At 45.6% G+C, this 13,546-nt stretch overlaps 1 protein-coding gene across 2 annotated transcripts in view; it reads right to left on the reverse strand.

Moving 5' to 3' along the window:
• Nucleotides 1-6,842: 6,842 nt before the first annotated feature.
• Nucleotides 6,843-13,546, reverse strand: part of PYROXD2 (pyridine nucleotide-disulphide oxidoreductase domain 2) — a 146,581-nt gene continuing 139,877 nt past the window's right edge. For both annotated transcript variants that reach the window (XM_030202912.1, XM_030202911.1), the window contains one exon: nt 6,843-7,433. In XM_030202912.1, the coding sequence (XP_030058772.1) occupies nt 7,363-7,433 (71 nt within the window). In that variant the 3' untranslated portion in view covers nt 6,843-7,362. The remainder of the gene's footprint in view (nt 7,434-13,546) is intronic.

Consider the following 13,546-nt stretch of genomic DNA (forward strand, 5'->3'; position numbering starts at 1 on the left):
AAGGGTACATACAATTAAACACACATATACATACTCAAATTTAATCACTACCCCCCCTCCTCCTCCAATGGACTAGGCATGTGCTGGCAGTGAATACTATGTGTGAAGAAAATAGTTGGAAGTGTTTTACCTCTGATAGGAAATATTAGTGATACCCTGCCTGAAGGGGACTGTTACTATTATAAGCTAAAATGTATTTTAGTGATTTTTCAAATAGGAGTAGTTAACACAAATATTTTCAACTATTAAACTAGTAAATCAGGACATTTCTAGGGAATATTTGTATTAATTTGGGTTAAGACCCCTTCCCCCCTCCCCAGAAAATGTAGAAGTAGCAGCAAAACACCTTATTAGTTGGAGGGGGGCCAAACAAACCAACCTCTGCCCTTTTCTCCCTATGTTCCCTAGTTGGCAACTTTTTTTTTTTTAATTTTATTATTTATTCATATTATTAAATTTATTACAAGCAAAAATCTTGTGCAGGAAAGTATCCGTTTAACAGTAACATACTCAAACATAATAAAAAAAAAAAAAAAGAAAAAGTGAAAGAAAAAAAAGGAAATTCCTCACATTTTCAATAAAGGAGCAATACTCAAGTCCATAAATTCAGATCCAAGATTTCGGAAAACAAAGGGAGAAAAACATTACAAAGGAAAAAGAACTAGTTGGCAACTTTTTGAGGCAAAAGCCTCATTTCCCTGCCTATATACATTTCTCCAAAGACAATCAGGCATGATATTCTCACATCTGGGTAACATCATCTACAGAGCCTGGTGCAGACAGTGCCATAGTGCACTGTCACTTTAAAACCTTTGAGACAGTGTCCCAACCATGCATGTGTGGGTGCCTTCCCACCTTACGCTCTATCATTTTCTGCAGAGCAGTGAGACTGGATTTCAAATCTCTCCTCAATACATTAAACTTTACCTTTTGGGTGCCTTCACTTTTTTGGGATATTTTCTCTCTTAATTTTTCTTTTTTCTTTATTATTTTTGTTCAATTTATTGCTTTTTCAAAATTTTTTTTTTGGCTCGGTTCTCTGAGCCCTTCTTTTGACCAGGAAGCATTGACCATTTTGGGGTACAAAAGTACTTGAGCTCCCTGGTTATTGAGCCTTTTGACCTTCCGTCAGCCATTCTTGCCTGCATGTCAATGAGGGTGCCGAGTGGCTTTAAGAAGTGTACTCGATGCAATAGGACCATTTCAGGCACAGACCCCCATAACTGGTGTGTTCAGTTCTTGGGTCCGGAGCACTGGGGACATAGAGTGTGACCCTCTGCTTGCACATACAAGCAAGAATACTTAAGAGTCCAGCCTGAACAACTTTTTGTTTCAGCATCAAGCATGGCAGGAGATTCGGCACTCGAAGCAGAACCTGCATCAGTGTCGGCATCGACATCATCTGCACCAACACAGCATCAACAAAGGATGACACCGGACTCGGTACCATGACTGTGGAAAGACTACATCCTCTTCATTGATGCTGCATGCGTCAAGGGACCTGCAGCGTAAAAAAACCTAAGAAGCATCGCCATCATTCTCCTCCCTCCAGGCACTCTGCCAAAGTGTCCATGCTGCAGCGACCACTCTCCTTCTCACCAACTAATTACTCATCGAGAGCCTTCAAGGTCTTTGAGATCTCCCCTACATCTGCACCAGATGTAACTCGAGGAAATCTGGGCTGTGATCAAAGAGGAGCTCTCAGTGCTTCAACATACGCAGTCTATTCAGGCTGTGCAAGTCTCAGCCCAGTCCATAGATACATCGGAAAGACAGCCACGGAAGAGTTCCCGCACCACCCAATCAATGTATGCATTGACATCAACAGAGAAACTCCAGCCTTAGAGACTCATCTGTCTCAGTGCATTCCAATGCACAGTTGACACTCTCTTCCATGTACTTCCCAAGACCAGTACTTTGAAGAGTCAGACTTAGACCTATCCTGGGAGACAGACCAGGACCCACAGGACCTCTCAGCTGAGGAGTCCTGTGGCATTCCATCTGATCCTTCTCTGTCACCTGAGAGATGTAGGTCTCCTCAAGAAAGTATAAGCTCTCCTGGCTTTGCCTGTGAGATGGCTCAAACCATACATTTCAGATTGGAGACAGAGGAAGAACCTCATTCAGAACTCTGAGTTTTAGATTATGACTCTCCTCCTAGAGAAGGAATCACTGCTCCACTTCATACAACTATGAAAAATACTCTGATCAAAAACTAGGAGAATCCAGTGCTCCAAAGAAAATACTGTACAATGCAAAGGACCAAGTTGCTTCAAAAAAAATAGATACACAGGATACAGAAATACATTGGGTTTGATAAATCGCAGTTAACCATTATTCCTTAGTTGTGTAATCTGCTTTAAAACGTACTCGCAATGTGAGATCCCATGCTTCTGCTCCTCCAGGCACAGAAGCTAGAATTTTAGACTCTTTTGGCAGAAGAACATTTCAGGCCTCAATAATAGCCAATCGCATATTAGATTATCAACTTTATTCCACAATTTACTTGAAATCTCTAATGTACAGCACTCTCACCTTTGCAGACTTTCTTTCCTCTGAGAATGCTGATGAGTTCCATAAGCTTCACAGGAAATGTCTAGATTGTAAATATCTGGCAAGGCAAGCTTTTGATACCTTTGATGTCTCTTCAAGCATTTCTGTCTTAGGAGTAGCAATGTGGCATCTTTCCTGGCTCAGGTCTCCAACCTCAAATCTGCTGTCCAGGAGCATCTAGCAGATGTCTTGTTTAGTGGCAAAGTCAAGAAATTGGCCAACCTAATTAAAAAATATATAGATACTATAAAATCTCTATCCAGGCCACAGACTTCTACTATCTCTTCTTCTAAAAGATTTGCAGGAGGATTTTGACACTCCAATTACTATACGGTGCACTCCATTTAAGTGCACGTCGGATAAGCGCATGCTCTGTTTAACTGCATGCTGTACTTTGGTCCCGTTTTTGGCGCCATCAATTTCTATGGGGACAAACTTCGGTTTAGTGCACCACAGATAAGTGCAATATTCGCTTATATGCATGGTTTAAGACCGCTCCTCTGCAGGAAAGACTCCACATAAGTGCGTGCACGGAATATGGAAGCTGATTGGCGCGTGACAAAGGGGCGGTAAAATTGAAATCTTGTTGGTTAATTGCCACAGGCAGAATAAGCAAAAGAATGTTGTTAGAGTGTACACTGGAGTCATTCTCACACAACGGTTAGGATACACCCTCAATCTGGAATCCAAACCTCCAAATTGCCCACTGGGAGCTCATTTTGGCAGCTCCCAGCACAAGCAGGTACTTGCAGAGGAACTCTCCACCCTTCTAAAGGCCCATGCGGTCGAACCCGTTCCACCAGGGGAAGAAGGGCTGGGATTCTATTCTAGGTACTTCCTTGTGCAGAAGAAAAGAAAGGGGATGCGTCCCATCCTAGACCTAAGGGCCCTGAACAAATTCCTAGTCCAAGAAAAGTTCAGGATGGTTTCCCTAGGCACCCTTCTTCCCATGATTCGGGAAAGCGATTGGCTATGCTCTCTGGACTTGAAGGATGCTTACACACACGTCTCGATACTCCCAGTTTACAGGAAGTATCTTCGATTTCAGCTGGGAACGCAGCACTTTCAGAACCGTGTACTGCCCTTTGGCCTGGCGTCTGCGCCCAGAGTGTTTACAAAGTGTCTAGAGGTAGTTGCAACGTCACTACGCGGACTGGGAGTACATGTGTTTCCTTATCTCGAAGATTGGCTGGTAAAGAGCACCTTGAAGGAGGGTGCTCTGGAGTCCATGCGAATGACTATTCAGGTGCTAGAGCTACTGGGGTTCGTAATAAATTACTCCAAGTCCCATCTCATTCCTGTTCAAAAATTGGAGTTCATTGGAGCACTGCTGGACACGAAGACAGCTCGGGCTTATCTTCCCGAGACAAGGGCAGACAACTTCCTATCTCTTGTGTCCACAGTTCGAGCGTCTCAGCAGATCACTGCTCAGCAGATGTTGAGACTCTTGGGGCACATGGTCTCTATAGTACATGTAACACCCGTGGCACGTTTACATATGAGATCAGCTCAATGGACCCTAGCTTCCCTGTGGTTTCAAGCTACAGGGGATCTAGAGGATGTCATCCAACTGTCCACCAATTTTTGAAATTCTCTTCACTGGTGGACAGTCCGGTCCAAATTGACCATGGGACAGCTATTCAAAATTCCTCAGCCACAAACAGTGCTGACGAGGGATGCATCATACATAGTAGATGACGGCAGAAAAAGACCTGCACGGTCCATCCAGTCTGCCCAACAAGATAAACTCATATGTGTATACCTTACCTTGATTTGTACCTGCCTTTTTCAGGGCACAGACCATACAAGTCTGCCCAGCAGTATTTCCCGCCTCCCAACCACCAGTCCCGCCTCCCATCTCCGGCTCTGGCACAGACCGTATAAGTCTGCCCTCCACTATCCTCGCCTCCCAACTACCAACCTCTCTTCCCCCACCTGCTTCGCCACCCAATTTTGGCTAAGCTTCTGAGGATCCATTCCTACTGCACAGGATTCCTCCTGGGGTGGGGAGCTCATGTAGATGGACTTCACACTCAAGGAGCCTGGTTCTTCCAGGAAACAGGTCTTCAGATCAACCTCCTGGAACTACGAGCGATCTGGAACACTCTGAAGGTTTTCAGAGATTGGCTGTCCAACCAAATAATCTTGATTCAAACAGACAATTAAGGTAGCAATGTATTACACCAACAAGCAGGGGGACACTGGATCTCGCCCTCTGTGTCAGGAAGCTGTTCAGATGTGGCTTTGGGCACGCCGTCAGGGCATGTTTCTCCAAGCCACTATATAGGGCAGTGCAGTGATTTGGACACCATGACTATCATTCACAGCTGTCAAGGTTAAAGGCTGAAGCTGGAAGAAATGTAACATTTTTCTCTCACTGGGCAGTAACCCAGCAGTGCTTCACATTCTTGCAGGTGTAAACAACAGTCTGGCCGACAGGCTGAGCAAGGTAATGCAACCTCATTCACTGAGGTTCACTGAGTGGTCACTGAATATGAGCATAGCCCGCAGGCAACCTCATTCACTGAGGTCCACTGAGTGGTCACTGAATATGGGCATAGCCCGCAAGATCTTACGAGCGTGGGGCACCCCCTCGGGTGGATCTTATTGCCAGACAGATCAATCACAAGGTCCCTCAGTTTTGTTCCAGGGTCAGGTCCACGACAGATTAGCATCAAATGCCTTTCTCCTACATTGGGGAACAGGTCTTCTGTATGCGTATCCTCCCATACCTCTAATAGGAAAGAGTTTGCTGAAACTCAAGCAGGACTGCAGAACCATGACCCTGATTGCACCCTTCTGGCCGTGTCAGATATGGTTCCCTCTTCTTCTGGAGTTGTTCTCCGAGAAGCTGTGGAGATTGGAGTGGTTTCCTTCCCTCATCAGTCAGAACGAGGGGCCACTTCTACATCCCAACCTCCAGTCTCTGGCTCTCACGACCTGGATGTTGAGACCTTAGAATTCATCTCATTGGGTCTTTCAGAGGGTGTCTCCTAACTCTTGCTTGCTTCCAGGAAAGATTCCACTAAGAGGTGTTACTCTTTCAAATGGAGGAGGTTTGCCGTCTGGTGTGATAGCAAGGCCATAGATCCTCTCTTGTCCTACACAGACCCTGCTTGAATACCTTCTACATCTGTCAGAGTCTGGTCTCAAGACCAACACCATAAGGGTTCACCTCAGCGCAATTAGTGCTTATCATCAGCATGCAGAGGGTAAGCCTATCTCTGGACGGCCTTTGTTTGCTTCATGAGAGGTTTGCTTTTGTCACAGCCCCCTGTCAAACCTCCACCAGTGTCATGGGATCTCAACGTTGTTCTTACCCCCCTGTCAAACCTCCACCAGTGTCATGGGATCTCAACGTTGTTCTTACCCAGCTGATGAAAGCTCCTTTTGAGCCACTGAATTCCTGCCATCTGAAGTACTTGACCTGGAAGGTCAGATTCTTGGTGGCAGTTACTTTAGCTTGTAGGGTCAGTGAGCTTCAGGCCTTAGTAGTGGATGCAACCTGTACTAAGTTTCATCACAACAGAGTAGTCTTCCGCACGCACCCTAAGTTCCTGCCAAAGGTGGTGTCAGAGTTCCATCTGAATCAGTCGATTGTCTTGCCAACATTTTTTCCCCGTCCTCATGCCCACCTTGGCCAAAGCAGCTTGCACACCTTGGACTACAAGAGAGCATTGGCCTATTGCGTGGAGTGGACAAAGCCCTTCAGACAGTCCGCCCAGTTGTTTGTTTCTTTTGATCCCAATAGGAGGGGAGTCACCATCAGAAAATACACAATTTCCAATTGCCTGGCAGATTGCATTTTCTTCACTTATGCCCAAGCTGGGCTGACTCTGGAGGGTTATGTCACGGCTCATAATGTTACAGCCATGGCTGCGTTGGTGGCTCACTTAAAGTTGGCCTCCATTGAAGACATTTGTAAAGCTGCAACATGTTCTTCAGTCCACACATTCACATCTCACTACTGCCTTCAGCAGGCTACCCAACACAACAGTCGGTTTGGACAGTCAGTGCTGCAGAATCTGTTTGGGGTTTAGAATCCAACTCCACCCCCTAGGCCCGCGTTATTCAGTTCCAGGCTGCACTCTTAGCTAGCTATATGTAGTTTCAGGTTAACCTATGTTATGTCCTCGCCGTTGAGAGGCCCAATTGACTAATGTTTATTATTTTGAGTGAGCCTGGATGCTAGGGATACCCCACGTGTGAGAATAAGCAGCCTACTTGTCCTCGGAGAAAGAGAAGATACTTACCTGTAGCAGGTATTCTCCGAGGACAGCAGGTTGATTATTACCACAATCTCTCCCACCTCCCCTTTGGAGTTATTTGTTATGCTTTTTGATTTAACTGAGGTACACGCTCACGCATCGGGCAAGAAGTTAGTCCACGCATGCACGCTGCACCCGCACCAGAAGACTCTAGCAAAGCTTTTTATCTTTGCTATGGCAAAATGCCGGTTGTTGGGCCAACGCGGATGTCAACCCACGTGTGAGAATAATTAGCTTGCTGTCCTTGGAGAATACCTGCTACAGGTAAGTATCTTCGCTTTTGTTTGGTAAATGCAGAGAAAGAAATAGGCCCACAGTCCAATGGTTGTGCATTGAAAGAGATATTTCAGAAAACTGATTTAAGTCAGAAAGGGCTTCTTTTACAAAGCCACACTAGCGATCACCGTGCAGCAAATGAGCTCTCAATTGCCATACTGGGAATCAGTAGCGCGGCTTTGTAAAAGAGGCCCACAGTATCCAATAAGACTATGTCAGCTGATACTACTAAATTCTATGCAGTACACAGTTGTCAGACTTAATATTATAAGTGCTTGAAATCCTCAAGGGCCACAAGGGCTGCATTGCGTCCTGATGCTCCCATGACTCCTCCACCTGCAAAATAAACAGAGACAACTCTCCTGTGAATCATGGGCAAATACCTTTTTGTAACATTCCTGTTTAAAAAGAAAATGTAAGGTTACATGTATTTTTAGTGCCAGTCAGAAATTTAGTAAAGTTGATAAACAGAGAGATATAACAGAGACATTTCTTTGTGTATAGCAGGATCTAAGCCTCCAGATTGAGTGTTTATTTCATTTTTGTGCCAGAATTTAAACACAAAGCTTCTGGGCACTGGGTGATTTATATTACATTTTACAGAGGATAGATTTCAAGTGAATTGATACAGTCCTCTAGTCATTCGTAATAGAATTAAAATTCTTTGCTCCATCCTTAATTTACTATAGTGGCAGTAATTTGGAACAGTAATCAGATCTTGCAGTTTATAAAGGTTCATCTTTATTCAGTAGACTAGATCGTTTTCAACAAAGTGGTGGTGTAAGTAGCAAGTTAGCTATTTCCAATAGAATGTTACTTGCTTAGCATTCCTTCTATATAGGGCAGTGCAGTGATTTGGACACCATGACTACCATTCACAGCTGTCAAGGTTAAAGGCTGAAGCTGGAAGAAATGTAACATTTTTCTCTCACTGGGCAGTAACCCAGCAGTGCTTCACATTCTTGCTGTGAGCAGGAAGTTGAGGGTGAGGCAAGAAATGAATTGGTGGAGCTGCAAAATGGAGCTCCAACTAATTAATTTGTCAGTGGCTCACAGTCCTTTTCAGTTTCTTCTCCATCACTTATTAAGAGCCTGAGCCACCAGTTGGGTACCTCTTCAAACACGGGAGCTGAATCTGGAGTTCCTGTACTCTATTAAGAAAATTCTATAAGAGTGCCATATGTAGGTACCATGAAAATGTCTATTTATTCCTGATTCTATAAAGAAGAGTAGGCGCCTACTTTACTTTACAGAATGCTAGAGTAACTGGGTAAATACATGCATACATTTTCACAAGTGAGCACTTATGCCAACCACAGAGCTGTGTAAATGTTCGTGCCTAGATTGGATATAACAAAAGAGAGGGAACGAAGTACAAACTAAAGTCCAAACAAAAAAAACAGCACCACGGGCCTTTAAAAATGGAACACAGTTCTTTAATGAATGAGCCTTGACAAAAAGACCCGACACGAACCGTGTTTCGGTGACTAGCACCTGCGTCAGGGGTCACAGTGATGACGTGGAAAACTTGGGGAATAACTCGAATATATTCCTCTACAATATATTATTCCTTACCCCACGTCTCATGTAGTAAAAGCTACAAAGCACCAAGGCACTTTCACTTTCTGTATCCACTTCCTCTGTGTTTCAAGCCTCACTTTGGGTTCTGTGTATTTCCTGTCTCTGGGCCAGATGCACTAAACTTAATGAGCAAGTAGTAAACCCTGGCATGCACTAAAGGCCATTTTCCTATCACAGTAGCAGCTAACGAAAACAGAATGCAAATGATCCAAAAGAGCTGCACTACAGTTGCAAGGCTATTATAATGAGATGCACTAACGTTTACCAATTCCTCTTACCGTCGAAAACCTAACATTAGGTCTGTACCTCTCGTTAGGCTGGGGCTGCTGTGAACAGACCCATGGAGACCAGTGGGAAAGTGCCGAACACCCATCTAACAAAAAAAAAACAAAAAAAAAAAAAAAAGAACAAGCTGCGTGTCCCAAGTGCTCGTCAGGGACGTCCTTCTAAAGTGCCTAACATGGGCGTCCTTCAAGGATGTCCCTGACGTGCACTTGGCCTTTTTTCCTCCCCCTTCCTATGGACGTCCTTTATGGACGCCCTTCATTATATACATATAAAAAAAAGATAAGCTGTGCCTATGGACGTCCTTCGCCCCCCCCCCCCCCCCCGAGGTCTCTGCCACCGCTCCCCCTTCCCCCTGCATTGAAATGACAGCTTCTCGCAGCCCCGGCCTCCCCGCCATTCTCCGCACCCCCGAGGCCCTGCCCCTGCCACCCCCCCTGAGGTCGCCGCCGCCACCACTCCCCCCTCCACCCGCCCCCTTCTGTTTGCCACCAGGTCGGGCCCTCACAGTGCATCTCACCTCCGTGTGAAGGCGCTGCAGCAAGCAACAGCTGACCGCTTTTCTTCGGACTTCCCTCCCTGGCCCGCCCTCGTCTGACATAAGCCCAGTCAAGCCAAGCTTGTTCCAGTATCTGACTCTAGCCAAGCCCATCCTGAATCTTGCCTAGCCTTGCTTGGGGGGTTTGCCTCCTGCTGCCGCTTGCCGACAGTAGGCCAAGGGCTCACGTTGTTCCAGAGTTCACGCCTGGTTGTACAAAGCCTGCGAATGTGACACATTTACAACCCCTCCTGTCCATTACCCATCCTTTCTTGGTGGAACAATCTAAGGTTGTGCATGCAGCACTGGTGCACCAAGCAGTCTCCACTTTGGACCAGACCTCTTTGTCCACTCTCTTCCAAAGGAGTACCTCTCCGGGCTACTACCTTTTGCTCTGAACAGGCTCTTTCTTCTCCCTGCTCCCAGGCTGAGATCTCCTATTTCCCACCTGGAGCACTCATCCACTTCACGGTTACTGTGCTGGCTAGCAGAAACCTCTCCTTGGTTCAGCCTTAGTTTATTACTCCCAGGGCTCCTCCTCTCCTCCAGGGTCCCGGCGGGGGTACAGACAAACCAAAGACCACATGATCCCCCCCCAACAACCTTATTTATTAACTTCAAAGTCCTCCCCTGCTGTCATTCAACAACTAGGAACATTTCACTCAGTACTGTCCCATAAGCACTCCCCTTGGGATTGGGCTTCTCATATCTCCATTACTAATCAATTCCCCCCCCCCCCCCAGTAACTGTAGTAATCCCCATTATAATGGAGATTACATTCTCCCCAGTAATCCCCCCATCACAGGGAATCATCTTCCTTGTCCTCAAGGGACAACCTTTACCTCCCCCACTGTTCCCTCAGGGATCACTAAATACATCTTAATAACTAACATTTTATCCAAACATAATTATCATTAGCTCAATACCTTCTCTTGTTACTTGCAAACACTTTTCCAAATGCTTGTACCATACACTATGCTTTTACATCATTCAATCCATATTTCCACTCTCCATCTTTGTGTTCCTCCATCTTTACCCACTAAAATAGGTGCCAGTCAACTGAACTATTTAACCCTCTGGGTTCCAAAGTTTGAAGTCGGAAGATCCACTTTGCTTCCTTACGCTGTAAGAGTAATTTGTGATTACCTCCTCTTCTTGACGGTTCTACCCTGTCTATGGCACAGAATTTAAGTTCTTCAAACGTATGCTTGAATTGGATACAATGCTCAACTAGTGGTTCCTTCTTAGCTGATCTGCGAATATTGGACCTATGCTCCAAGATTCTTACTTTTAACGGTCTGGTTGTCATGCCAACATAGGTTTTTTTGACATGGACACATGATGGGTGTAGACCACATGGTCAGACAAGCAATTGGTAAAATGCTTGACAGTGTGTGTTGTATTGGTGGCAACATTATGAAAAATTTTATTTGATTCATAATTCGACAGATCTGGCACATGCCACACTTATAGTGGCCAATGGTAGATTTTTCCTCCTTGGATTTTCCTCACTGTTTTTTCTTTGTTACGGACCCTAGAGGTAGTCAGAGCTCCACAGTCTCAATGCGTGGTTGAGACGATGGATGAGGGAGTTAGATTTGTTAGGAACTGGACAACATTCTGGGGAAGTGGGGATCCTGTTCTGAAAGGATGGACTTCACCTTAACCAAGATGGAACCAGACTACTAGCACTTTTAAAAAGGATATAGAGCAGCTTTTAAACTAAAATGAAGGGGAAAGCCGACAGTCGCCGAAGAGCGCATGGTTCAGTATGGAGTATCCTAGGGGTCAGATGTTGAGAAGAGTTGGGTCTTCTTGAGAATGCAGCCATGTTTCAGTTATTAAGGCTAAGCCATATTGAGTATCTTCTCTCCAATCTTTACTGATATCTACTTTGTTGACAACTGATCTTGCATTAATGCACCTTATTGGCAGTGGCAAGTAGGAATCTGAGTTATAGCGAGAAGATGCAATGTTAATTAGTTGTCATTTCACTTGGGGTAATTTTGATTTAGGTGTGTATGCTGTTCTAGGAGAGGAGTTAACCTAGTGGATAAAGTTGCTCGTAGATGGGTTATTGAAGTTTAATTGTCCTCTGAATGGCAGGCAGTTGAATGGTTGTGTGGGAGTACATATTATTGGGATGTTATGTAGTAATTCATATCATGTGTTCGAAGGCTTAGAGTCCACAGAATTAAGGAAATGAAAGGTAATCAGTGGAGCAGTCTTAAAAAAGGTTGCATTGTAGTGGTTGTGTTCGATTTACCTTAAGGTAATAGAGGATGCTTGTAGTCCTGTAATGTAAACACTGGAGGACAGAGTAGAAGGGTCAATAGCCTGAAGATTCCTAAATGTATTGGATGAGATTCGACAGGACTGGGGGGGTAGGGTGTTTAAGTGTGAAAGTTATCAGATGATGATCAGAGAAATGAGCTGAGGTGCAGAAACTGGAGAGTGAGCAGTTGGAGAAGAAGGTAAGATAAAGACAGTGGCCATTCTGGTGAGTAGGGGTAGTGGAGCACAGTTGAAGATTGAAAGAAGATGTTAAAGCGAGAAACTGAGAAGCATAAGTGTTTACATTACACTAGTATAATATTTTCAATGATGTCTGTTTATATGCGCCATGGCTGGTATAGGGGTGTGGCTAATGTGGGTGTGGCTATAATAGCGATGAACTCATATGTGACCCCGCCCACAATGAGAGCGGGCATTCCATAGAGCATTTGAGAAAGGCAGTGAAAAAGAGGGGAGGACAGAAACAGAAATTAGATTGGAGACATCACGGTGTGACCTGCGCAAATAGAATAAGGATTGGGATTGATATCCCCAGCGGAGAGCAGGAGAAGGAGCAAGAGGGTACGGAGAAGAGTAGGAGAGGCATGATGACAGTGACGAAGGCAAGATGTACTCAGATAGAATGGAGATGGTTGAATGGAAGCAAGGAAATGTTGAAGGTTGAGAGCTGAGAAGAAGAGAGAAGACAAAAGAGATGGTGAGATGATGAAAGCATAAGGTGGGCAATGTGGTTTCAGATGGAGAAAGAGATTGGGAAGGGACAGTACCAATAAGAGAAAGTGTACTGGAGCAATAGGAAGTAACTGGGAGAAAATACAAAGTATATAGAGAAAATGCTTCATGCACCTGGAACAAAGGCCCTGGGAGGTTCGGGGTGGACCTGGGAGTCACCCCGGACAAGGCTGTGAGGATATGCAGATGGGCTACAAGCCCTCCACAGCACCTGGAAGGCAGCTGGTGGAAGCGCTGGGCACCTAGATGGAGCGAAGGCCCTGAGCGGATCAGAGTGGACCTGGGAGTCACCCCCAGAGAAGGTTGTGAAGATATGCAGATGGGCTGCAAGTCCTCCACAGCACTTGGAAGACAGCTGGTGGGAGCACTGGGCATCTCCACCACACACCTCCAAGCCAAGAAAAGGCTAACCAGGGGTTAGGCTGAAGCCAGCATTCAGCCCTAGGCACCTGGAGCAAAGGCCTTGGGAGGATCGGGTGGAAGGCTGTGAGGAGATGCAGATAGGCTGCAAGTCCTCCACAATACCTGGAAGGCAGCTGGTGGGAGTGCTGGGCACCTGGAGCGAAGGCCCTGAGCAGATAGAAGTGGACCTGGGAGTCACCCTGGAGAAGGCTGTGAGGATATGCAGATGGGCTGTAAGTCCTCCACAGCACCTAGAAAGCAGCTGATGGGAGCGCTGGGCACCTCCACCACATAAGTCCCAGCCAAGAAAAGGCTTACCAGGGTTTAGGCCAAAGCCAGCATTCCTCCTCCTGAGGGTCACCTGTCAATGAGGCTATCTCTTCCTATAATACTACTCTCACCTCTGCTCTGGATACTTTCGCTCTTCCCATTCCCTGTTCTGTAAGGCATACCAAACCCCAATCTTAGTTGACCTCTACAATCCACTACCTGCGTTCCTGTGCCTGCTCTGCCAAATGCCTTTGGCTGAAATCCTGTGCCCATGCTGGATAGTCAACATGAATATTAAGATCACCGAGAATTAGCAAGTTCAGATAAAGAACAGTAACCTCTGCCA

Source organism: Microcaecilia unicolor, chromosome 5, assembly GCF_901765095.1.
Source record: "Microcaecilia unicolor chromosome 5, aMicUni1.1, whole genome shotgun sequence".
NCBI classification, from domain to species: domain Eukaryota; kingdom Metazoa; phylum Chordata; class Amphibia; order Gymnophiona; family Siphonopidae; genus Microcaecilia; species Microcaecilia unicolor.